General features: G+C 35.8%; 1 protein-coding gene across 5 annotated transcripts in view; it reads right to left on the reverse strand.

Annotated features, from left to right (window-relative positions):
• Positions 1-27,959, reverse strand: part of PTPRK (protein tyrosine phosphatase receptor type K) — a 560,471-nt gene that overhangs the window by 427,291 nt on the left and 105,221 nt on the right. For all 5 annotated transcript variants that reach the window (XM_031012171.3, XM_031012169.3, XM_031012170.3 and 2 more), the window contains exon 2: positions 8,907-9,029. In XM_031012171.3, the coding sequence (XP_030868031.1) occupies positions 8,907-9,029 (123 nt within the window). The remainder of the gene's footprint in view (positions 1-8,906; positions 9,030-27,959) is intronic.

Raw genomic sequence — 27,959 nt, forward strand, 5'->3', positions numbered from 1 at the left:
GAGTAGAGGTCTTTACAACATACCACTCTTGGCAGAAACTAGGTTGGAAAACTAACATTCTTCCAAGATTTTAAAGCATTTTTTATATGTAATGATAATCTAATATATAATCATAACTCCATATTTTTCACATTAACTATATGAGATAATTAATATCATATATATTTTTAATAATTCCTAGCTACCTACCTTTTCTTGTTTGTTCATTTTTTTTTGTTTTTTTTTTTGTTTGTTTTGTGTGTGTGTGTGTGTGTGTGTGTGTGTGTATGTATTTCCCTGGCATTCTTCTTGTGTTTAAAAGATAATAAGCTTTTAAACTGAGATAGTACCTACCTATCTTGAGTCAAGTTTATTTTTGGAGAGGAGAAGTATAAGGTCATAACTGTATTTTCGGTCACACTCCTACCAGGGAAAAGAACTTTTGAGTCTTTGGACTATGTATTGATTTTAAGGTATATGTTAAAGGTGACTATATAGTCTGTGAAATTGCTGTGTATTCTTATCTTAATTCATCTAGGAGGTTGGAAGTTCTCTAGCACTGACACCTATATTCATTTTTTTTCCTTTTTTTTAATACTAGGCTATTCTTTTCCCCTGAAATATATTAGGACATATCTAACTTAGATGCATTATGTACCTGAAATATCAGGAAAAAATTCCAGTCTCAGCATGCCATTTCTGTCCACTGTAATTTAGACATTTTTCATGTTGCATTTATGTCCGCGAGGGTAATAGTCCTTACATTAAAAACCAGCCTTCATTAAGTGGCTCACCCTTCAAGTAGTCCATTACAGCCTTTCACTCTCTCACCTTGCACTGCTTCCAACTCCCACTGTTTTTAATAAGCAACTCAAATGTGGCAAACTATCTTCTCTGTGCAGAGGGCAAAAGCATCAATAGACAGATGATAACATGGTTTGGAAGAGCACATTGAAATAAGCCCATAATTCTCATCCTAAAATACCTCACTGCAAACAAAGACTTAAAATTATTTTCAAACCCTAGACTTTAGTCTGATTCCTTTCGTCCATGATTTTTTCTTTTACCATACATGCTCTAATGAGACAGCAGATAATATATGTGTCTCTAAAGGTTTGCTTAAACAGACACGCAGCAAGTGTTTATCAAATAACTAAAAATAACATACACGTAAATCAAAGGAAGGGCAAAGTGTCTCCCCAAGGGATGAGAATGTCATAGAGAAAATCCTGAAGTTTGGCAGCAATTCCAAACAACAGTGAGTCTCAGATTCCATTTCCCACAAAGGGTAAGAAACAGTCATTTAAAGCTTTCAAATTGTGGAAAGAAGTATTTTAAATGAAGTGGTAGAAGATCATTCTGGATTAAATCAAATAAATTATGTAGCTCATTATATAGTGGATTTAAATAAATGCCCATGCCCAAGTCAAGAAAATTTGTCAACTCAACTGCAATGATGAAGCACGGTGGTACTGGAACAAGAGTAACTTTTATATTAGACAGACAGATCTAAGTTTCAATTCTGTCCCTGGGTGACAATTATTCTATCACTCTCTGCCGTGTTTTGTCTCTGGTAGATATGCTGTTAAGATATTCACTCCACTTATCTCCGAAATATCACCAATTTTATAAGGCTCTTGTGAAGATTATAAGATACACGTCATGTCCCTAGTATAGTAAAACTCAGTAAGTGACCAGTAAGTGGTGGCTAATAGTAGTAAGTACTTTCATCTCAGAGATGCTTTTCTAAAAGTGCTTGAGTTTGCAACATCATTGTTTTCAAACTACCCTTTGGAGCCATATGTCTCTAGGTGTTTTTCAGAGAAGCCATCTTGATGGAGCCAGGGTGGTATAGAGAAAGGGGTAGATGGTGAGAATGTAGGGGATTATAAAACAGATAAGTTCCAGGAGCATTCATTCCTTGTCATTGATTTTAAATATTAAAGTGATAGAAAATATTATTTTTTTAAAAAAGAATTCTATTACTTAAAAAGAAATCTGAAAATCATTGAATGATGCATAACCTTCCAGCTTTAAACATCTGAAGTTTTCACGCTCCTTAGAATCTAACACCTGTTGTTTCCTGACTTTTTAATGATTGCCATTCTAACTGGTGTGAGATGGTATCTCATTGTGGTTTTGATTTGCATTTCTCTGATGGCCAGTGATGATGAGCATTTTTTCATGTGTTTTTTGGCTGCATAAATGTCTTCTTTTGAGAAGTGTCTGTTCATGTCCTTCACCCGCTTTTGATGGGACATGGATGAAATTGGAAATCATCATTCTCAGTAAACTATCGCAAGAACAAAAAACCAAACACCACATATTCTCACTCATAGGTGGGAATTGAACAATGAGATCACATGGACACAGGAAGGGGAATATCACACTCTGGGGACTGTGGTGGGGTGGAGGGAGGGGGGAGGGATAGCATTGGGAGATATACCTAATGCTAGATGACGAGTTAGCAGGTGCAGCGCACCAGCATGGCACATGTATACATATGTAACTAACCTGCACAATGTGCACATGTACCCTAAAACTTAAAGTATAATAAAAAAAAAAAGAATCTAACACCTACATCCAGTACTTTTTGAGGTTTTCCCATCTATGTTAATGGCCTCACGTTAAGCCCTTCCTCTCCCCACTACCACCAAATCTCTCAGTTCCCCTTAGGACAACTGCACATGTTCACACACACTCTCTTTGGTTGTGTTAACAGACAATGCTAAGTAGATGACAAAAAGAAAGTAAACCAACATTTTGGCCTGATTTTCTCAATCTTCTAATACAAAACTAGCGATAATATTGCAGGCTAATATTCATTGCCAATACTATATGCACAGAACTTTATTCTACCACTCTCTGCCATGTTTTGTCTCTGGAAGATACACCGTCAAATAATTCTGTTAATTCAGCTGTGTGAGATTTTTGACAGTTATGACTTTGTAAAAAACATATGCTTTTTTATTAATCATCTATAATAGGGGGATGAAAATATTAGCCAAAGTGATCCACTACTTTTAGTAACTGATCACTGTTCCCAGAGAGAAAGAAAGCATAAGTCGACATAACTTCCTTGAAATTTTTTCTCAGATGTATTAAAATGTGTTCCCTGACATATATAATATTATTTTAATAAATTATTACTAAATTAAATAAATTATTACTAAATCTTCTCTTATAAAACTAAGAGACTCATATCATTACTTAGGAAACTTAGCTGAAATCATGTTACCTATACCTTTTATTGTATGCATCAAATTATGGACACCAATGTCTTGTTTAATTGTCACTTCATCACACTATCAGAAGAAAGCCAGGTACAAAATCATGTGACCCATGCATGCTCCCCACTGAATAAAAAAGCGCACCAAATCTCTCCAAATAAATAATTGAAAAATGGTCCTGGAATTATCTGTTTTATAATCCCCTACATTCTCACCCCTACCCCTTTCTGTATACCACCTGGCTCCATCAAGGTGGCTCCTCAGAAAAACACTTACAGACATATGGCCTTAAACTACTGAATCAGACCTCACTAAGTTTTATAAGGGAGGAGGAATGGTTCCTTACTTCAATCTTCAGAGTAATTTAATAACAAAGGGCTTTCATTTTTTACTATATATACAGTGTGTGCATTTTAAATAAAGAACTCTGTACAGTTATTTTCATTATTATCAGTGAAAACACTAGACCGAAGGTGGGATACAATTCAGTCATAATTTTAAATACTATCAAATAAGTTCTCTGGAGACTCTAAACTAAAATTCAATTAGCTATTTTACAAAAACCTGTTAAAAATAAAAAGCAGTTATAATTACAGTCAAAGATAAATGTATTGAGATGTCAATCACAATCCCTACTCTCATATCTAGGAGAGAACATATAGTAAAATGGTCAAATAAATTTATTTCATGAGGTCATAAGCATAAAAAAATTGACAAACAATGTCAAGAACACACACATCTTTGAGATCAAAGAATGATTTCTAGTTCCATGCAACAGCTCTTATTCTCTATGGGTTCTGAAAATATATATACAATAGACTTTTGAGGGACAGAAGATCGGAATTTGACAAGCAAAAGTCAAAAACAAAAAGAGAGAAAGAAATATGAAAACAGAACACTTTTTTGATAGAATTAACAACATTTAAGTGTATCCAATATAGATAGGTAATATTTATAAAGACAAAGGTCAAATCTTAATAATTATGTAAGGGTCTAATTACATAAAAATCTCAACTCAATATAATGTTTGGTAAATGGGGTATTTTTGAATTCAATTTAATTTTCTAACAAGAGGAAAAACATCTTGTTTAATTCTTGACAAAAATATTTTAAAACTTACATTACAGAAGTTGACATTTTTGTCTAAGAAAAATAATTTTTTTTGAGAAATAAAAGACAAAAACATATGGTCTATGTTCATAAGGACTTTTTTTTTTTTTTTTAAGACAGAGTCTCGCTCTGTCACCCAGGCTGCAGTGCAGTGGCCTGATCTCGGCTCACTGCAACCTCCGCCTCCCAGTTCAAGCAATTCTCCTTCCTCAGCCTCCTGAGTAGCTGGGATTACAGGCACCTGCCATCATGCCTGACTAATTTTTCTATTTTTAGTAGAGATGGGGTTTCACCATGTTGCTCAGGCTGGTCTCGAACTCCTAACCTCGTGATCCGCCCGCCTCGGTCTTCCAAAGTGCTGGGATAACAGGCATGAGCCGCCACGCCCGGCCGTTCATAAGGACCTTATAGTCTAATGGACAGAAGGACGTATAAGAAATATACTATAAAAATAGCTACAATTTAAGTAGTACATAGTACAGTGAGCCGCATCTTCTGATATGAGGATAGAAGAAACAGAGTTTCAAGCCAGTCAGGAAAATCTTCTCAAAGCAAGTAGAACGTGAGAAGACACAGTAAAAATGGGTAAGAGATTAACGAATGGATAAGTAGACAAAGAAATATTTCAGCAGAGGGAAAAGAACAATACAAGGCCCACACAAAGATATCAGCGAACACAGTATTTATTTAGTAGGGAGGAGAGAATCCAGTATGGTAAGAAAACTAGAAGTTTGGACCCATTTGAGGATATCTATTTTATATCTTTTGTTCTAATCCATGACATTTTATTTATTATTTTAGTTTCCCAGCCTTGTGTGCATTAGTTTTATTTATTTTTTTCAATTTACATTGACATATCAGATACTTAAAGAAAAGTACACAACTCATCATTGCACACAGCTCAATGACTTTTTACAGATTTCAGCACACCTCAAACTGTAAAACGCCATCCAGATTAAGAAATAGAATATCACCAGCATCTGGAAGACTCCTTCATGCCACCTGACAAGCACTAACCATCATTACCCAAATCCTCCTTCAAGTAAATAATATGCTGATTTCTAATATCATTGATTAGTTTTGCCTGTTTCTGAAACTTACATAATTTATATAAATGTATATAATACATACTCTCTTGCATCTGGTTTCTCTCCCTTAAGATCGTGTTTGTGAAATTCATTCATGTTATTGTATAAAGCAATGGTTCTCTCATTTATCTGCAGTACAATATTTCACTTTATGAATATGTCACCATTTATTTATACATTGCACTGCTGACAGACATTTGGGTTGTTTTTAGCTTGGAACTATTATGAATGCTGATGCTATCAACATTCTTGCACATGTCTTTTGGTGAACATATAAACTCAGTCCTGCTGGGCTTATACCCAAGAATGGATTTGCTGGTCATAAGGTTGTACAGATTTATGCTCCAACAGTAGTATTAGAGGGTTTTACTTATTCTACATTCTTACCAACACTTGGAATTAAAATTTTCATTTTTCCACTGATTGTACAGTAGTTTCTCACTGTGTTTTAAATATGCATTTCTTTGATTACTGAGTTAAGTAGGTGTTCATAATTTCATATGATTTGGGGACACTAGAACTATCTTATGAAGTACTCATTCTTCCGCATGCTATTTGTTATTCTATTTGGCAGACCTTTCAGTCATCATCATTGTAATCTGACCAAACTAGTATGTGGAACTGTGTAGTAAGTAGTAAGTAGGAACTGCTACAGAACATTTTAAGCAATGATTGATGGTACTGTATCTCCTCATGAATAGAAACAATTTTTTTTATTATTATTCTGTACTATCCATCTTCAGTCTTCTTTCATTCTAATCTATTTATTCATCCTTTTTTCTCTCACTCTTGGCTTTCAGTCCAAAAAGTTAATAAACAGAAGCCAGTTAACAGCACCAAGTATCACACAGTTCAATAACAAGTTAGGTTTGGAGAGCCAGCTTTTATAGAGTTCCCAAACATTTGGGGTTTTTTGTTTGTTTTGTTTTTGTTTGTGTGTGTTTTTAAAGTACATAAAGAAAATAAGCATGCTTGCTAATTTATGTGACAATAAAAAGATCATAACATTTTAGTATGAAAAATCTAAATGTCTCCTTTACGCCAATTTATGAGTAAGGAATATTCAGTCAGCACTTTAAAGGAATATCAGAAGGAAAATGAAAAAAATAGTATCTATTATAAAAAGAGATGACTAAAAGAATAATATACATGAGTGCTGTCTCTCACCTCTCTGAAGACTAAACACAGTTTCGTTCGGCAAAGTGGCCGTGACCTTTTTCCCTCCTCTGCATGATTAATTACTTAATGTCCTATTAATTGGAAGATATGGCTGAATTTCAAATGCTTTCATTTTCTGTGCATATCATCCTGTACTGTAACCACCGATTAAGCTGTTCATCAAAGGTGAGCCAACAAGGTCATCTGAGCAGTAATTCTTCAACTATTCATTACCCACCATCAATGGTAATTAGCAATGGTAACATTTCCATAAATCAACATCTTTCTTATTATTCTATGATGATAAACATTCAAAATGTGTGCATCCCAGCCCACCCACATCCTTTAATTTTATATGAAAAGTTTAGTCTAAATATACCACAGAGAAAATTCAGGTGAAAAATTAGAGTAGTTTAATTAAAATGCACCAGGAAAATAAGGTTACATACTTTTGAAAGAAAAAATACAAATCTATGCACAAAATTAAATGAGTCTGCTGACAAAGTAGGGGTCAAATATAAGAAGCAAAGAGTGTCAACCACACAGTTCCAATTTTCCCTCTGCAAAGGAAATTATGGCTCAGTTCAGCCTCAAAAATAACCATTTCCTACTCAATCATGGAAAGTGACAATTCAGAGTAAAAAGCAAATTTAATTCATTCTATCATAAAAGTACACATCACGGGGGAACCAACACAAAATTTTTCAAGGAAATATTTACCATATTCATTTACAAACTAAAAATTACATTTAGAAATGTAACTTTTAGGTTTTATTTACTTTGTGTGCTTGTGATAAATTGTTTATTGTTGATGTTTTCACTTTTCTTTTTTAAATCATATTGATCAGCAAGTTCAGGGATGCTGCTGATAGAATTTTCTCTCTTCAATAAGCAGAATTAACATTTTCACTTCTAATGGCTATGTCTAAAATTGTCATATCTAAAATTCACACTCAAGAAGGACTTACTCTTTTTGTAGAAAAATTAATTCTAAACCATTTTTAATCATAATAAAAATACTAAATATACTTTGAAACCTAAATTATTAGTACTAAGCAATCAGCACATTAATTATATTATATATTATAATAGCATAATGATAATATATTATATATACGTAACTATATATAATATATAATTATGTACTATTTTTGTTTCTTTCTAAATATTGGAAGGAAAAGAGTCTGTTCTCTTTCATGTCGTATTTTTAAATTCCTGTTTACATTTTCGATGTCACAATTTAATGTTATTTGCTAAGCATATACGCACAGAACTTGGAATTTGCTCCAGATTAATATGCAGAATTGAAAGCACAACTATTAGTCCAATATTGTATGAAATGGTATGTAAATATTGACATCCTATGTTAATGTGTTTTTCCTAAGTAAGATGAAACATAACGCACACTGGTTTAAACAATTATAAATTATATTATCTCCCAAAACCCAAAATCAAAGGATACAACAAAGTAAGGTAAAAAATGAAAAGATGCTGGGTGCGGTGGCTCACGCTTGTAATCCCAGCAGTTTGGGAGGCCGAGGCGGGCGGATCACGAGGTCAGGAGTTCGAGACCAGCCTGACCAACACAGTGAAACCCTGCCTCCACTAAAAATACAAAAATTAGCTGGGCGTGGCAGTGCACGCCTGTAGTCCCAGCTACTCAGGAGGCTGAGGCAGGGGAATCACTTGAACCTGGGAGGCAGAGATCGCAGGGAGCAGAGATCAGGCCACTGCACTCCAGCCTGGGTGACAGAGTGAGACTCCATATCAAAAAACAACAACAACAACAACAAAAGAACAGATCTGGCCCTATTTCTCTATAATTCCCACATAAAAGATCTCCATTTGACACTTTTGTCTCCACGCTGCCTCCCCTCAGAGTCACTGGCATGCTCATGACCACTGGGAGAAAGACACAACCTCTCTCCTTACAATGTAATAAAAGTATTTCCCTTCAGTCTGATTGGATCCAACCTATACAATCTAATTGAATAACTACGAAAAGAGCTGATCCCACATTTAAGAATTTTTTGGAAAGGATTTTTTTTTTTGTTTATTCTGTTTTTTCTTTTATTTTTTGATTTTTGGTTTGTCACTTGGGTTTTTATTAAACAGAAAAAAACACTAATACTTATCTTTTTTTTTCAAAGACAACAAGGAATACAGAATTACAGAAAGTTATTAAGGGAAAGGCAAAGAATAAGGCTCTTAGACGTGATCCAGTAGCACAATAATTTAGCTTATTATAACCATTAAATTATTGTTGTTACACTTTAAATAAGAAAATCATAGATACTGCAAAACTATTCCCCCAACACTGACTAAACAGAGTGACTCTCACCTTGGGGCATCTCGGGTGGTAGATAATGAGGCTCTTGAGCACTAACATGCACCCATTCAAAGTCATCATACAGATCCTGGTGGTAATCACAGGCCCCTGGACCATCATCAAAAGTACAGCCACCTAGGAGAAAAGAAGACTACTGTTACATTCTAAACAGATTTTCCAAACATAACGAAAGTTCTGGAGAAGGAAATGTTATATTGATATATATAATGTTACTCACAATCTTAATAATAAATGGTACTCCTGTTTATCACTATTCTCTTTAAATTTTCACAGAAAAATAAATGTCTATCAGTACTTTCTGTTTGAAAAAGAAGCCCATTTGAGACCCAGAAGGAAGACTGCGGCACAGATTTTGAATTATTAAAAATAATAGATACATGCATAAGTCAGGCTTTCTTGAAATATGCAAAGTGTTACTGGTAGAGGATCTTGACTGCAAGTTGTCCAGGTTCTTGGCGTCTTGAACAAAGAATTGGACAAAATCCACACCAAAGCGAGGAAAGAATGAAGTAACAAAAGCAGAGATTTACTGAAAATGAAAGTACACTCCACACTGTGGGAGTCCGCAAGCAGCGGCTCAAGGGAACAATACGGAATCTTCTCAGGTCCAAATACCTCCCTAGAGGTTTCCGATTGGCCACTTGGTGTTCACCTCATGTAAATGAAGTGGTGGCCCGCAATCAACACTTTACAGTACTTTCTGCAACCAATCAGAGGTACTTTCAATTTTCCATCACCACTCAGAAAACAAGGAAGTTTGCAAAGGGAGTAGGCTGTGGTCCTTCTGTTACTAAGGCCTGGAAAGTTGGGGTTTTCCTTTCTATTTAGTTCTAGGACGTCAGGTGAATCAGCCTTAGGTTCCCTGCCTCCGGACCCTATTCTCCTGCCTCACAAACCACCTAGAGTCTAAATCGTTTTTAGTAACTTTAGTGGTGAGAAGTAGAGGAAGAATAAGAGTGAAAGTTGTCTTCCTCTACAATGCAAGTTCAAGAAGGTGAAATAATTTAAGTTTTACTAACATCTTTGCTTTAAAAGAATTCTTTGAAATCTCATAATAGCCAATGAAACATAAAGCTTTTTAGGGTCTAAAGTGTTTGAGGTCTGTGATATCTTTCATGCTTTATTTAGATTACTTTCATACACAATTATGATTTAAAAGGTTGGGGGTGACTCAAGCATAAAACCAATCAGATTAGCCTATAATCACTTTCACCGTTCCTACTTTATTTAATAACTTGGTCTTTTTAAACAGGGGTAGCATTCCCCATTTGCATCAGTCATGGTTTTTCTGGCGTAATTTTCAGGGGTAATTGTATTGCAAAAGTAGAAGGATTATTTTTGCTTCTTAGGCGATGTGTACAGGCACACACGACTCAACATATTTAGTTTATTCAAATCATGAAAATAAGAACTGGCCTATATGTCTCATCCTGAAAGAAAATGCATTAGAACTAATGAAAATCCAGCAGTGGGTTTAATGAGAAAAACCAATAACCTGTCTCCTTTCAAATAGCGTATTTGTTCAGTTTCCATAGGGATCTCTGTGAAGAAACTCAGTGAATTCTCTGACCAAGCAACAGACTAAGGAGTAGTAAACTCCAGTGCTGTAAATTCTTCTCTGTAAAAAAAGGAATTTACTTTCCTCATCAAAAGTTTGGCAATCTGAGTATAAGTGAAAGTTACACTGCTCACCAATGACAGGGAGGGGTCAGTGTCACAGGCAAAGCAGGAGACATTAGAGATATCATGGTGGCACTACAAGCTCTGAAATCTTTTCCAAAAGGAGAATATGTTGAGTGTATTCTTGAATCACTCTTATGACTACAGCAATCCTATAAAACAACCAAACTCGAGAACTCGAAACCTTAATATTGTCTTTTAAATATGCTTAAAATAGACCTTTTATAAATGCTCTCATTAAAAAAGATGTACTTTTTAATTTAAAATTAATCAATGAAAATAGGTTGCTAGGAAATGTATCTTCACATAGCAAGAGGAATGTTTTTCTCAAAATATAATTTGCTATCAAACTCTAAAATAATTTACTGCTTTGTAACACAGGCCTTCAGGGCCCCCATTACCCTTTATAATAGTGTGAGTGCCCTCTGTATATAAATTTAAACTACCAGTGGGACCCACATTGACTCATTTGAAAGACAAATGGCCTTAATTGCTCTCCTTCATAGCCACTGTTAATTTTAGACTACAGGATTCTGATTAGCAATAACAACTAGGAGTAGCTGTACAAAATAAGTGGGTCAACGCTTGCTATTTGTTGCGCATCCCTTCCCTATCTGAAATTTGTCAAAGCAGTCTTGAAAATCATTACTGGTCTACTTGACTTAAGTAATAAGAAAGCTTTTTAAATAATTTTTAATTTCTAATTTACAACAAGGTCTAATCCAAGAGGCATAAAATATAGCATACTAATAAATCTTTTACAAATTTTTTTGTAAAGAATTTTGTATTTCAAGGTTAAGGGCAAATACAGTATACTGGAGTAGATGATAGGAAATGCAAAAATAACTGGACTGATAAATGAGACAAACTATGGGAGACATATATATTAAAATAAATACAATGTGTTATGCGGGATAATAATATGAAAATTCCAAAGAACATTAAAGAATTGGCTACCCACACCAGGGTTGGTTAGGGAAGGTTTCAATGAGTTACTCGTAGTGAATATGAGGAAGGATATACCAAACAGAGCAAAGCCAGAATGGAAATGGGAATAAAACTAGAGGGAAAGCAAGAGCAAAGGCATATAAGTCTAAAGGAACATCATATGTTGTGAAATTTCAAATAATTCTGTATAATGAGCATCCAGAATACATAGGAAACTAGGAAGAAATGAAAGTAAATACGAAAAGTTTTAGATGTCAGAAAAAGGAGTTTAGAGTTTGTTCTACAGCGGTATTAAAATCTTTAAAAGATTTTATCCAAGAGTATGAGGCAATTCAAGCCACATTAAAAAAAATGGTAATAATCCATGTTGAGTTAAAAGAGGAATAGAGGGAAACAGAGGAAAATAATTTGTTTCAACCTTGTAACAGAGAGCGCATAATATATCCTGAACTAATTCCATCATATACAGTTCCTATTGACCATTTAGGACTCACTAGAAAGGCCTAAACACCAAGTCCTCTATTATACGCGGTCCTCAATACATGTTCTTGAGTTCAAGACATCTTTATGTATAGTATTACATAAATCTATTTAAAAAGAGAAATGTCATAGCAAGCTCCTAATTCATAAATTAAAACATACTTTATGAATTTAAAGTTTCACTGAGCTGGATGGCAGATGGCAGAACAGAAAGAGGTAATACCAAACTGGTGTTCAAGAAATTTAGTTAGGCAGAGGGAAAGAAAAATGAGCAAGGAAACATTCCATTTCAGCTGTTGCGTTTGCTACTGGTAATAAGGCTACAATGAGTAGCTGCAAATCATGCCAGAGAAATGGTGACCACAGTTCCTTGACCTTTGGAGGAAAATTACTTCTGAAGAGCATTTCACAGATTGCTAATTCCTCTACGCCAATCAATCAACTAAGGGACAGATCTATCACCGAAATGGTCTGTTTCTATGATAGCAAGCCACTTAAGGGGTTGGCAACCTGTTCATCTGAAAATAAAAATCAAGCTGATATGAACTTGCCAGAATATCTTTTTATTCCTAAACTGCTCAGTGAAAAATGTGGTACTAAGTAGTATTAGACACCAAAAAGATTAAACGTAAAAAGGAAAGAAAAGTAAGTACCCCTGACCCCAAAACTATATTGCCTAAATATCTAGCATTTAGATTCTTGAGTGCTTATTTAAACAGAGGGTAAAAGCTCTATGAGAGAACACGGAACCAGAGACATTTTCTGTAGAATCAGGAAAGAAATGAATACTAAATTTAAGTCCTTTCTGAAGTAAAACTTTTCAATAATACCTGGGGTCACGTTAATTTAAACAAAGTTGAACTGAAGAAAAATGAAAAGTCGTAGATCAATGGAGAGCTGTGAAGGACATTCTTTTAAAAGATTATTGTCCTAGGATCTTCCACACTCTCCCCTCCATGGCACCTCTAGATTCTTAATTTTCTGACTGAGTACAGTAGCAAGAAACAAAATAGAATTATCTTTCATGGTTCTTTACTGCTTGTAAAGAACAAGCTTTATTTAGCTGAAGATATGAAGCATTTTCTTAAATTTTTGGAATATATATAGTTTTTTCAAGTAAAAAGAAAGTCCAAGACAAAATATGTTGGAAAATACAATATCCTTAGTAAAGCTGCTTGACGATCCTCAAAAATGGACAAATTAACCTTCTCCAATTGTGAATTAAGCTGTGATACATAACTTTGCTCATGTAAGTGATTATCAACTTGGAATGATCTTTCTTCCATTCAGGACACAGAGAAAGATTAATACATGTCACATAAGGACACATGCAATACTGAGTTAAACTAACTTTGTCATCTATCTATGCTAATCAGAAACCATCATATAAATTTGTTGGTATGATCTACAAAATTCATTACAAAAAAGCCAATATATTTCACAAAAATTGTAAAAAGAATGAAAATTACTAAATATCTTAAATGCAGTTCTATTGATAATCTAAGTAATACAGTTTATTCCCAGAAAAACACCTTACAGAAGTATAGAAATTAATGGTTTTGTTTGTTTGTTTTTGTTTTTGTTTTTGTTTTTGTTTAGAGACGGAGTCTCACTCTGTCGCCCAGGCTAGAGTGCAGTGGCGCGATCTCAGCTCACGGCAACCTCTGCCTTCCAGGTTTAAGCGATCCTCCTGCCTCAGCCTCCCCTGAGTAGCTGGGACTCGTGCCACCATGCCCATCTAATTTTTGTATTTTTAGTAGAGACGGGGTTTCACCATGTGGGGCCAGGATGGTCTCAATCTCTTGACCTCGTGATCCACCCATCTTGGCCTCCCAGTGTGCTGGGATTACAGGCGTGAGCCACTGCGCCCAGCCAGAAATTACTGCTTTTAAATAAAGTTCCTATTTCCTCTGAAATATACTGGGATATGTGAATCATTTTTTTTTTTCCTTTTAACGCTACACTTCTGGGAATACTGAAGGTACAAAATAAAAACTGGCATACCGTGATAAACATTTAGGTACTTTATACCTGCTCTAATGATAAGCAACACTTTTGTTTTCCAATTTAAGTACTGAAATTAAAATAGGAAAAATTCCAAGTAGATACAAGTAACAAATGGTTTTAAGGGCATATTTATGAGTCACTAGTCATAATATATTGCTCTGGTTCATTACCAAAGAGGATCTACTAGAAGAAAACAGAAAATTTATGAATAGGAGTTCTTTAAATAATAATCACTTGAGATCCTGAAAGTATCCTTTGCCCTGCTTGTAGTTAATTAGGGTGTGAAAATATTATTTAGGTCTAACTCCTTCATTAAGGAAAAACAACTAGAGACACATTTCAGGAAATCCAAACCCATTATTTATTGATAGGTAGAAATAACTCTTAATGATGACAGAAGAACTCACTTCAAACACAATTGTTACTTATCTAATTGTTCATCCCTTGAGTTCCATCTCTAGCCAAGAATATATGTTCATATAATCCAAGATTATTTAGCTAGTAAGACTTCTATTCAAATTGTATATTATTAGAAGCAGATGCTCCACTCCAACTAAATAAACAATCTTCAATAAGACTGAATTAACCAGAACGGAATAACAAGTTCAGTTCCACCCCCTTCATCTTTACAGAGAAACAACATTAAAATCTCTTATACATCTATGAATAAGGCTTAAGAATTTTAAGTATGGGCCATACATCATCCACGCAGGTAATAGAAGAGAGACAATATATCTAGACACAGCCTGGAGTAATGGCTAAATACATAAATAGCTTTCATATTTTACCTCTTTTAGCTTCAATTTCCTCCCCAGTATGATCAAAATAATAACAGCTATAGCACAGTGGTGTTAGGATTAGTCATAATGCATGTCAAGCTCCTAACACCCAACACAGTTTTTTTTTGGTTAAAAAAGCATCGTTATTTTTTCATGTTTTATTCTTCCCAGTTTATTCTCTATATGCTATACAGATGTACATATTTAACAGCTAAGCCCTTAACAAAAAGAGAAATATGGTTTCCATCTAATATACACAGAAAGACTAAAAACAGTTTATACAAAGGCAATATTACCATATTGCCAAAACCAGTTTTACCTGAACACTCATCATATATACTTTCAAACAGTCAGGAAATACCTTCCTTTAGCGTAGGAGTCAGCAAACTTCATGTACAAAAAGCAAGTTAGTAAATGTTTCCAGTTTTGTGGGCCATGCCATTTTTGTCATAACTACAAAACTCTTGTCATAGTATCAAGAAGCCACAAAGAATACCTAACAAATGGGCATAGCTATGGCTGTACTTGAATAAAATTCTATTCACAAAACAGGCCACAGTCTGAATTTGGCCCAAAGTTCACCAACCCCTGGTTTAGATCACTCTGATCTTAAACCATAGGCAGAACATAGTCTGGTTAAAAGCTTACAATCAAGAACCTTTAACTTCTGCATCACCTCCACATTTTCTTTCTCACATATTAAGAGGAGTAGCGGTGAGCCACAGCCAAGCAACTGAACCAGAAATGGAGAATGATAGTGCTACATCTGAAACCAAATCAGTTGTCTGGCTGGCAAGCAGTATGAGTAATAAAGTGAGACTAGAAAAGGTGAGAACAAGAGACACTTTCAAGGGCCTCCCGTCCAAATGCTTCAAGCTTGTAAGACCACAATGGGAAATACCTCATGCCCTAGCATATACATGCATACCTGCGTGCAAGTTATCTCCTACTATGCTTCACTAGTTCAGTGCTCTTTCCATAAATGAAATAAAATGAAGAATAGTTAGGTAAATCAAGGAATCAGCTATTAAAAGGAAAAAGGTCAGCAGTTCTTTGTTTTAAATACAGGTAACCGCATATCCATTGTAGCAGGGGATCCCGAAGTGTGATCAATCCAAATCTTACCTAATTTTTAGGTCTCAGGTACAAGTTGGAATTCAAAAATAAGCCTCTGAGACCTGGGCAGCTCTGCCAATAAGTATGTGACTTCATCCAACCTCATTATGGAGCTAATGGGTAATTAATTACATGCCAAATACCCATAGAAATGATTTCACAGATGAAAAGAGGTTTTGAAAATGTAAAAGGAACATGTTAGTGAAAAGCACTCCAAAGAAGAAAAAATAAAACTTGCCAAGAGTCACAGAGCAAGAAAGTACCAGAGCCAGGGGCTGAACCTAGGCACTATGGGTTCTTTACTCTTAAACACTATATTAAGTGTCTCCTAAAAGTGAGGCAGGATTAGCCATTTTCAGAATTATCCAGTACAGCTGCGTCCAAAGGGCACAACCTCAAGAGAAGGTATTCCCCATTCCACCCATTTGGTAGCATGATGATGCTGCATCCTATGAGAATAGACATGTGGTAAACTTTGAACCATATAATATATCAACGTCTCTCAGGCATCCCTGATATCACTGACAGGAAAGGGTCTTTATTAGAAAAAGCTATAAAAGCCTAGCTAATTAACTAAAATTTCTACAAATAATTTTATTTAAATAGGGTGACTTAAGGCTGAAAATTTATATGATCATTAACACTATCCTATCACTCTTGCTTGGCAACCTTCACTTTTCACCTCACCTACCCCTAAAGCATGTATAAACCAGTGAATTTTCTATCTTTGAAAACATTAAAAGCAATTTTGTTTGGACTATTTTTGCAGTAGCCCTTGCACAAACTGTAGGATAATAAACCAGGTGTTTTCCCAAAGATCATTAGTGAGTATATTTACCCAAGTTTCTTTTCCTATTTTTTATACTTTTAACTATTCCAGTAAAAGGTCTTTTTCACTTAGTGTTAGATACACAATCTAGAGAAACTCATCGAACAAAGTAATAGAGAGTAAATGTACTGAAAAATAAAATTCTCAACTGAAGCCATATTTACATTTTGGTAAAATTGGAAACCACCGAAGCTCACATTTAAACATATCTTTGTTTTGTTTTGTTTCTCCTGGAGAGATTACTGATTACTGGTGGGCTCCACTTCACCCATATGAGACACACACTGGCTTATTTCAGCAGTTGCTCCTGACTTAGCTCAAGCATGATGGGAGAGAGATCATTTTTCTTTTTTTTTTTTATGAAGGGACGTAAAACAGAATTCCGTGACCCAACCTCCTAGAGGAAGGGCAAAGACCTGCTTTGAGGGTTTGAATTTAAAGTTTTACTTCAGATTAGCAAAGGAAATTTAAGTATACTCAACTACATTTTAAGGATGTCAACAATTAAGTTTTGTAGGACTTTGAAATACACTTCAAGAAAATAGATAACCAATTAATTTATGTAAATAATTAAAATGCATCTTGAAATCAAAAAACAAAAAAAAAGAACACTTTTTTAAGGAGGATCACTTGAGCCCAGAGTTGGAGACTACCCTGGGCAACATAGGGAGACCCCACCTCTACAAAAAATAAATAAAAAAAAATTAGCCAAGCATGGTGGAACATGACTATAGTCTCAGCTACCCGAGAGGCTGATTACTTGAGCCTGGGAGGTCAAGCCTGCAGTAAGCCATGATCATACCACTGCACTCCAGCCTGGGTGGCAGAGTGAGACCCCATCACAAAAATAATAATAATTTTTATATATATATAAAACTTTATCTTCCTATATTTTTCATTAATGTTAACCCCCTTGCATATCAAAATGTTTCTAGACTAGGTTAACATAGAAGGCATATGGGCCAATGTTTGGGTTTTTCAAACTTCTTAAAACACAATTCTTAAGACTAAAGAATGATGGTTTTTTTCTGTCATTTTCTTTGGTTAGAATAGATAATTGGATGTCATCCTCATTACAACCAGTATATTAACTATTGCTATTGGATACATTAACCAGTTCTTCTCATTCTAAGCATAATTTAATGACAGTTTAGCCTTCTGTCTGGTCCAGAGCAAACAAGCCACTCACACAAACACAAGCAAATCGTTTTGTTAATGTTGACTGACATCAGAACCCTGGATGTCGGGGACCTTTGCTCCCTTTCTCATAAAGACAGCACTCTGGGTTTTAAGGGAAGTTTTAGTGAAACTTTTAAGATAATCTTTAAAGGTGTCAACTTCTAACCAAATCAATGCTGAAACCTGAATCACAGTAACTTTCTCCTCAAATTTCCTCCCTCAGTTGAGTGCATATGGTTACCATTTAGTGGAATCACCTCATAAAGATTTCCCAAGCAGCAAAAAGCACTGCTTTGCACAGACATTTAAGTGACATGTAAGTCAATGGCCATTCTAACCTAACAAAGACAGTGTTAAAGGGGGGAATAGTGAATAAAATTTTACATTGGATCTCACCAAGATTCAGGTTTGTGTGTGTGTTCATTTCTATACCAACAAAGAAACTATTTGGACTCCCTCCAATTTCTACTTCCAACTACTACTTAGAAACGTGTGTCAATTAATTTGAAAACTTCTCCACAATATCCTATGATATTAAAAGCTAAGTGCTGTGTACATTTAAGTCATCATTAGTTAGTATTTTAGTGAGGAAAACATCTAGATCAAGCTTGTCCAACCCACAGGCAATAATTTAATGGAGATAAGAAGTTAACCTTCCACTTTGGGAGGCCGAGGTGGGCGGATCACGAGGTCAGGAGATCGAGACCACGGTGAAACCCCATCTCTACTAAAAATACAAAAAATTAGCCGGGCGCAGTGGCGGGCGCCTGTAGTCCCAGCTACTCGGGAGGCTGAGGCAGGAGAATGGCGTGAACCCGGGAGGCGGAGCTTGCAGTGAGCCGAGATTGCACCACTGCACTCCAGCCTGGGCGACAGAGTGAGACTCCGTCTCAAAAAAAAAAAAAAAGAAGTTAACCTTCTTTTGCTTCAAACTCTAGTATATCAGAAGTTCGTGGTTCCTAAGAACAACAGTACGTATGAAAAGATCTCCAAACTTGAAATATTCTGATCTCATCAGAGTTAGATGATTGGGGCCTGGCACAGTGGCTCATACCAGTAATCCCAGCACTTTGGGAAGACAGAGGGGTTAGATTTCTTGAGCCTAAGAGTTCAAGACCAGCCTGGGCAACAAAGCGAGATCCCCATGTCTACAAAAATTTTTAAAAATTAGCCAGGAGGAGTGGCATACACCTGTAGTCCCAGCTACTTGGGAGGCTGAGGCGGGAAGATCTCTTGAGCCCAGGAATTTGAGACTGCAGTGAGCTATTGTGCAACTGTACTCCAGCCTGATTGACAGAGCAAGACCCTGTCAAAAAAAAAAAAAAAAGAAGAAGAAGAAGAAAGAAAAAATGATTCACTAAAGTATTATAAAACTCATTTATTCAACATTCTTTCAATTTTCCCTCCAGCCCTTGCTCTAAAACATAATGACCAAGTTTTAATCTATCAAATTATAAGGTTTATTAAAAAGGTGAACACAGTTCTTCAGAATAAAATACAAAAACCAAGAAGTTTTTAAATTTCAAGTATGGGGGAAGAAAGCTGGCAAATATGATTTGCATAATAGATTAAAGCACTAGCAGTATGAAGATAGCATTTGAAGTCTGGTATCTTCTCTGTAGTATTATAGCTTTCATGACTCACTTCTCATCTCAAGCCATACCTTATATTTTGAAATATTCAAGTCACTAAAAATTGATAAAACAAATTATTACAATGTGTTTCTGACAAGGACATCCTGGCAAGTAATTATTAAAAATAAAACTGCCCTGGCTGGGCACAGTGGCTCACGCCTGTAATCCCAGCACTTTGAGAGGCCAAGGCAGACGGATCACCTGAGGTTAGGAGTTCGAGACCAGCCTGGCCAACATGGTGAAACCCCATCTCTACTAAAAATACAAGAAATAGTTGGGCGTGGTGGCGGGCACCTGTAATCTCAGCTACTCAGGAGGCTGAGGCAGGAGAATAGCTTGAACCCAGGAGGTGGAGGTTACAGTGAGCCGAGATCGTGCCATTGCACTCCAGCCTGAGCGACAGAGCAAGACTCTCTCAAACAAACAAACAAACAAACAAAAAACTACCCCTAATTAATGTTCCAATAAACATAGGAAAAATCTCTCAGCTTCACTATTCGAGTAAGGGCAAATTGCAACAAAAATGAAGAGTTTGTCTATATCATTTGCAAAAAAGCAAAGGATTGACAATATGTAGTATTGATCATAGAGGAGATAACAACAGGACAACTGGTACTTTGAGGGCAACTTGGTTTCATTTACCAAAGTTGTTAATATACTTGCCCTATAATCCAGCATTTTCACTTCTACCCTACATAAATGTTGGCATATGTTTAGTCCTGAGTCCTACAAATACAAGCTAAGGCCACCAATACTGCTAGAAGCAAAAGCAAAATGTCTATGGGTCTTTTTAGATGAACCCAATGGCTACAGGAAAAAATTGAAAGAACAGACTTGAAGGGCACTGAGAGCAAAATGGCTTGCAAATATACCCTTAAACTTTGGACTAATGAATAATAGTAAGATATCATGATAGTCAATTCATGTGGAGAATCTAAATATTCAACATTAACAATTGATTAAGACAAAGCATATTTTAAGAAACAACATAGGATCTAGCAATTATTTGGCCAAATGCTGACAGAATAAAAAGATCCAAATATGTTACAGAGATAAAGAGATGTTGAATCAATTACAAAAATGGAAAGAAGACAGTGTCATAGGAGATCTGTGACATAAAAGTATCCCTTCCTAGCCACGAACTGTTTCAGCTAGCAATTTAGTGGATTAAGAAAATAAACACAGGGAAACTACTTATGGGAAGCAACATTTTAAGATAATCTATCCAAGAAAAGATTGATTACACCAATAGCATTTTAAGTCAGCCAACAATAAACTTATCTAAAAAATGGCTATAACTTCCTATTATTCTCCTGACATCTAATTACATAACTTACCTCCTTTTCACTTATCATTTCAGTAACTGCAGGCCTTTTCTGAAGATAAAATCAGAATGCAAAATAGATTAGGTATAATAGAGGTAGACACATCATAAGTATTTCTGATGCTGCTTTATCTGGAAGGGATGGGTTTATAACTTTGCCAGAAGATGTAAATATGTATATTTTCATTATGAAATGCTTGAACTATGACTGTGACTACCTAGCTACTATTACTCATAACATTATTTAATTCAACATTTTTACTCATAGCCTGGCATTAGTAAAATAAAATCTGTTCCTAGAAATAGCATTTTCAATTAATGGACTACAATACAATCAACTTGTAAAGTTACATGTTGATATGGTTTGGCTGTGTCCCCAACCAAATCTCATTTTGAATTCCCAGGTGTTGTGGGAGGGGGCCGATGGGAGGTAATTGAATCACGGAGGCAGGATTTTCCCATGCTGTTGTAGTTGTTATTAAAAGAGGGCGTTTTCCTGCACAAGCTCTTTTTGCCCGCTGCCATTCCACGTAAGATGTGACTTGCTCCTCCTTGCCTTACGCCAAGATTATGAGGCCTCCCCAGCCATGTGTAACTGTAAGTCCATTAAACCTCTTTCTTTTGTAAATTGCCCAGTCTCAGGTATGTCTTTATCAGCAGCGTGAAAATGGACTAATACACATGTTAAATGTACTAAGAAAAATAAGAAAATACCATCCAGGGTCAAGTCCTTTCCTAACCCCTCCTTTTAGCCCTCACCATTATGATTAATTTTAGTCTACGATTTGGTTATTACCATAGATTTTACTCAGACCAAGAAGGTACATGGAGGAAGTCAGGCTGGAGGAAGTAAGACATGAAAATCATGGTATAGAGCAAGCAATTAGCTGATACTCCAAGTAATTGTATTTGTCTAAGATTCTTTCATGAAATGCATTCAGGTTATTTTTCAACAGCTTTTAACCTCCAACCAGTGAAGGACTGCTGTATCTAGAAGGAAATATGTGCACCCTCTCCCTGCTGCGATCAGGTCAACAAGTAAATATACCCACAAAATGAGAATCATCCAATTTATAGGATTCTGCAGTTCACCCTCAGTCCCCTTTAACAATCTATAAAAAGGATTGACTGTTTCATATGAAGATTTGTTTTTCATATATTCTGAGCATATTGTAAAAGAGACAAAAACTACTTTTTGCTGGGCAGATATTGGCAATAACATAGTCATGTTTTCAAGAAATATTATTTCTACCAAAACATTAAAAATCACTATGAATGATTTGTCATGTGGCCTTGCATCGGGCTGTGGTAACCTCCACAACAGGCAGTCCTAAATTGGAGTATCTGTGATTTCTTTAAAGACCCTAACAGCACAATGAGTGAAAGTCTACTGAATCTGACTCAACGGCATTAATTGCATCTCCAAGGGTGAAATGAGAACTGTGTGAGTCAAAGAAAACTTTATAGTACTATAAAATACTGGTGTAGAAGTCACAGGGGAGGGGAACTGCAGGGTAAGTGAGGGTGAGAGCTGACTTCCTGCCCAATCACTAACTTGGCTGAGGCTGGGCCTTCAGTGGCAAAACTTCCTTACCAGCCTTACGTTGGTTTGTTTATTTTCTTTTTGAGATGGGGTCTTTGTTCTGTCGCCCAGACTGAAGTGCAGTGGCACGATCTTGGCTCACTGCAGCCTCAACCTCTGGAGCTCAAGTGATCCTCCTGCCTCAGACTCCTGAGTACCTGGGACTATAGGTGCATGCCACGACGCCTGACTAATTTTTGTATTTTTTTGTAGAGACAGGGTGCTGCCATGCTGCACAGGCTAGTCTCGAACTTCTGAGCTCATGCGATTCACTCACCTCAGCCTCTCAAAGTACTGGGATTACAGGCATGAACCACCACACCCGGCCTACCAGCCTTAAGTTTATAATCATAATCACAACCACAGCAAATGAACACACTCCTCTTCTTAAGCATTTCGGACACAAAGTTAAGCTCTCCAAAAACTCAGGGTGCCAGCCATATTGTACTTTTTCTAAATCTCAGTGTTACCTGGAAGAAAAGTTAGATGTAAACTAGTCAACATTACTATCTACATTAAATACAGAAAATATAAACACACACAGAAAATAGAAACATCTTTTCCCACAGAGAAAGTAGGTGGGGCCTTAAAATTTTTCACTCCTAAATTGAGAGCAGTTTTACTTCAGTTCTATGATCAAATCTATTCTCTACATATTGACAGCTTCAAGCAGATATAAGTAGCAGCAAATTACAATACGTGCCATTTGGAATGCAGTTTTACAATTATAATCTTTAGCTGCATTACATTCACAAAACTCAGAAAGGCTTTATGGATCTCAAAGGGGACTAATGAAAATATTTGGTCAGAACACAAATGAAGTGTAAAGCCAATAGTTACTTTTAAAATACAAAAATTACTTAACACAGTTCACAGCACACAGTAAATACTAAGTAAACAATAGGGCTTTTTAAATTTATTTAAAAGATCACATATATTCCCAAAAACCAGAAGTAGTAAGTGCTAATATTTTGGTTTACATTTATTTCTAGCCTTTCCCACATTATACTTTCTTATAATTTATTGATGATATTTGGAAAAGTCACCTCTTTTTGAAAATTTGCATTCTCAAATCATTTTGCTAATGATCTAAACCTAGTAATTTTACAATTGATGCTACTGGGCCTTCTAAGTATAAATTCATAATGTCTAAATAATACTGTTTGTTTTCCTCTGTGTGTGTGTAAAATTATTTAAATCCATAAAAAATTCTAAAACAATATTAGTAATGGTGATATGGAGCAGATCTTAATTTATTAGTGCTCTTTCTATGAGATGGAGTGTTAATTTGTTGGTAAATTAATATATCTTTCCAATCATCTTCAATGCTACTTCCAATACAGGATATTCAGCAGCCATTGATGGCAGAGTGGCGACAAGCCAGGCAACGTTCTAAGCAATCTGAACAATTCATTTAATCCCCACACCTTGGTGGGGGGTACATTAATATGAAACAATTTATTTAATCCCCACAACAACCTAAAAAGTTGGGCATTATTATCATTCCCATTTTATTGATGAGGAAACTAAGGTAGAGAGAGCTTGAGTAATTTGTTCAAGGTCTCATTGCTAGTAAGGCACCAAGCCATAGTTCAAATCCAAGCAAAGCTGGCAGTTCCAAACTTCTTTTCAAATACGTACCGCGAGGGGAAGAGAAACATCAAACTTCAGGAGAAAGCCAACAAGCTGGCCAGGTTATCACCAAGTCGAAAATGCAAACTAGAATGGTAGGCCAGCAGCCTCATATGATAGGCCAGAGAACACTAGCATTTCTGCAATACAGGAAAGATCTCTGCAGAAAGAAGATACATTTTTGTACAAACTATGGCCAATGATAAGAGTTCTCTAACAAAAGGCAGATTTCATGCTTCAGACACTCCACATGGTAGAGTAATGGCTTCCAATTGGCCCAGGAATCTCATAGACTTCTCAAGCCAGTGAATTTTAAGTAAGCTGTTGGCACTAATTCTCTTTCACTCCTTTCTCCCTATTTCTTCCCTTCATGAGCGGGAGGGAGGCATGGTCTCATTTCAGCAGCTGTGACTCAGCTGTCTACTCTACATGCCCACACTAGGAATTTGGACAACCCTTTAGAGATGCCATTTACAAGTGAGAAACTGTTGGGAGAACAAGGATGTGTGCCTCTTTCAGTTAGCATCTCTTTTGTGTAATAAATATTTTTAACCTAGTTTATTTCAGCATCTACAACCCATATATTTCCTCAGGAAGGGCATTTAGTTTACTAGAACCGGCTATTTGAGAATATCTGTATTTAAGCCCGCCTACATATCCCTAAAGCAGGACAAGGCAATTATATTCTAAACTGTCTCCTACAGAGTTCAAAGCAATCCCACAAAGGAAGAGAAAGGAAATATCAAGGGTATCTGTCAAGTGTCTGTCTGCATAGAGTACTGCACAGACCAGGGCATAAGAGAACATTCACTGGTCCCTTTCATGAATTCCATCCTAGTTTTCAAGGAAAACGCAGAGCTCTACTTATTCTAAATGATCATTTATTTAAAATGAAAAAAAAAAATCAAATGTGAGGAGTTGCGAAAGACTCCCAAGCCCACTTAGTACAATTCTCCACCCAGTATAGGAATGTCCTCTAGAGTCTCAAGACAGATGGCCTCTCTGCATCTGCTTGGATATTTTTCATACTCTTCATCTTAAGAAAGGGCAGGACTTCTGTGATATCAATGGTATTCCTCTGCGGTGTCTTTGAAATCACTGGACTATTCAGATGGAATGGCACGGCACATTTGAGAAATTAGATCTTTCCAAAGGCTACACCCTATTGAATGTAACATAACCACTGGAAATCGGAATTGAGAATGACTTTAAGAATCATTTAAGCACAGGTCACCACAATCTAGGTCAGCTTAGTAAGAAGTCCACGGGTGTATATATGTGATGCCTACCTAGAACGATCACTTTGTAAGGATTACCTTCCTATACTGACCCAACTTTTCAAAACATGGTTTTATTTCTGTTGCCTTTTTCTTACTCAAACCAATGTCTACTTAAGTTTTCTCTTTCCTTACTATTTAATTGACCTTAATAACCTGATTAAAAAAAGACTAACAGTAGTTAATAAATCACTAAAAGAAAAGAGAAACTATAGTACTGGGATTCTGATAGCTCATGGGTCACAAATGGGAGAAAAATAAAAGTAGATTCATTCAGCCCTTAAGAAGGACTGAGTAGAGCAACAAATTCCCTGTGATACTCCCCAAACTCTAAGGCACAATCCTATTCATCCTAAATATACTTATAATAGTAAATAAATACTCAGAAAAAGTCCACCTTTTCTCCAACTCCTAGTATTAGAGTTTCAGAACCAGAAGGAATGTCAAGATTTTACCTGAATCCGCTCCCTATCTCCAGGTAGGAAAGGTATCATAGCCTCCTTTCACACCCCAGATTCTCTAAGGTTAACTGAGTTTCTCAGACTCATAGTAAATGATGAGCGTCTCCATCGCGGGACCCCTTCTTCCTAGTGCGGCAGTTCTTTCCCTGTTGCACACCACCCTGCAGTGTTTAATTATTCAAGTTGCCTCTGTCAGCCGATTTGATTTTTTAAATATTTTTTTGGTAGTATGCACAAATGAAATAACCTCGGAGTGAAAAAAATTTAAACAGAGCAGCTATTGTATATCATTCACCTAATTTTTTAAAAAATGAATCAAATAGGTGAGAAGTTGGATTGCCTTGCCACTACTTATTTGTAAAACCTTATCTTCTGGAGGAGATTTGTTCTTTTATTGTTCTGTCCAGTTGATCTAATGTAACAATGCCATTTCTAAGCTTTACTAAGTGTGGTACACAGAATATGTGAAACCAAACGCTTGCTTCATAAAGTAACCTAAACGGTTTTATTAAGTCACATATTATGTGTTCAGACTGTAGGCGGTACTTTCACTTAATATTTACAAGTGTTTCATTTAAGTTTTATATTATTTAATATTTATGAATATTAATTTCCATTTTTTCACTTGATATAAAATGTTAACATTTTATTTACTATAAACATTCCATTTCATTTAATATTTACAAACAAGGTCAATGAAAAAGTTCTCATTTTACACCTCAGAAAACTGCTTTAAAGAACAGTTCATTGATTTGGCCAAGGTCAGACAGCTATTAATTGGTGAACTGAAACGTGTTATCCGATTCCAGAGCTTGTATACTTTTCAAATAAAAGCAACAGGGGTCTTAATGACATCGTGGAATGAAGAAATGGCAGGGACTCTTCAGAAGCATACAGTCTAGACTAGGGAAGTATTACAAAATCACACACAACCTGGCAGAAAACACAGACAGTCAAGAGCTATTGTCTACAGATCACTGTACAAAGTTCCTCCCAACGATCTCAGAATTCTCCAACGGCAAGAATTCTATGTGAAAATTGAAAGAAAAAAATGTTTTTCTCTAGGAATCTTAGTTTTTATTCTTGAGAAAAATCTGGATGAGGAATCACATAAAAATTTAACTTGTTCTTAATGTCCAAGGCCACAAAACCATTGCCACAATTAAGAATGCTTTTTCTTTCAATGAATAAGTTAGCTATTATTTTTAATAAACACAAAAGAACTGTCTTCCTATTTTCAGTGGTGAAAAACATGCCATTTGAGATATGCAGTGAGAAAAAAAGAAAAACATTATTCTCACAAATCACTTCCACAAAGCCCTCTGGCAGAGATGACTTTTGAGGATAATGTCCATTTGTTAAGTTCTCCTCTCTTCAGAGAGAACAGGCTGGAGCCACTGAGCAGCACCTGAACCCAAGAGGCAGCAGATGAGCCTTGTTGAAGATAATGGCATGCTACACAAACCCTAATCCAACCAGCGTTATGATTACAATAATATTAAATCCCTCTATAAAAGATTCTTGATGTTTATTCACTCAATCACAGTAATCTGTTTGAAACCAGCAGGGTCCATGACACATAGGAAGGCTTAAATAAATTACTATTCAAAATAACTGAAAATTTTTAAAAAATTCCATTCCTATATATATGATAAAAATGGTGGTTGCACTAAATTTTTGATGGTTGAGATTAAATGTTTGGGGCTGATAATATATTTGTAGGTGACATCAGAGCTCACTAAACCTAGTTAACAGTAAAGAATTTGATTCAATAAACATGTAGTGAAGTATCAGTACTACACTCAATCTGGGGAATACAGAGATGAAAAGTGCCTGTCCTAAACAGGACTACAGAAATATAAGTAAATAATTACAGTATAAGAAACATATGCCATGTGTACAGGCAGCAATAGGATACATGGTTAATAAGTACTTATACTTGGGTGGATGGTCAAAAAAGACTTCACAGAAGATCTGACATATTAACTAATTTTTGCAAGAAGAATGACGAACACCACACACACACAAAAAGTACAAAAGCAGCATGATTAACGATTAATGCAGCATTAACTTTGTTGATGGGCAGGATCAAGTTGAAGGTGGAATACTAAGATAA

This window comes from Gorilla gorilla, chromosome 5 (assembly GCF_029281585.2).
Source record: "Gorilla gorilla gorilla isolate KB3781 chromosome 5, NHGRI_mGorGor1-v2.1_pri, whole genome shotgun sequence".
Taxonomy (NCBI): domain Eukaryota; kingdom Metazoa; phylum Chordata; class Mammalia; order Primates; family Hominidae; genus Gorilla; species Gorilla gorilla.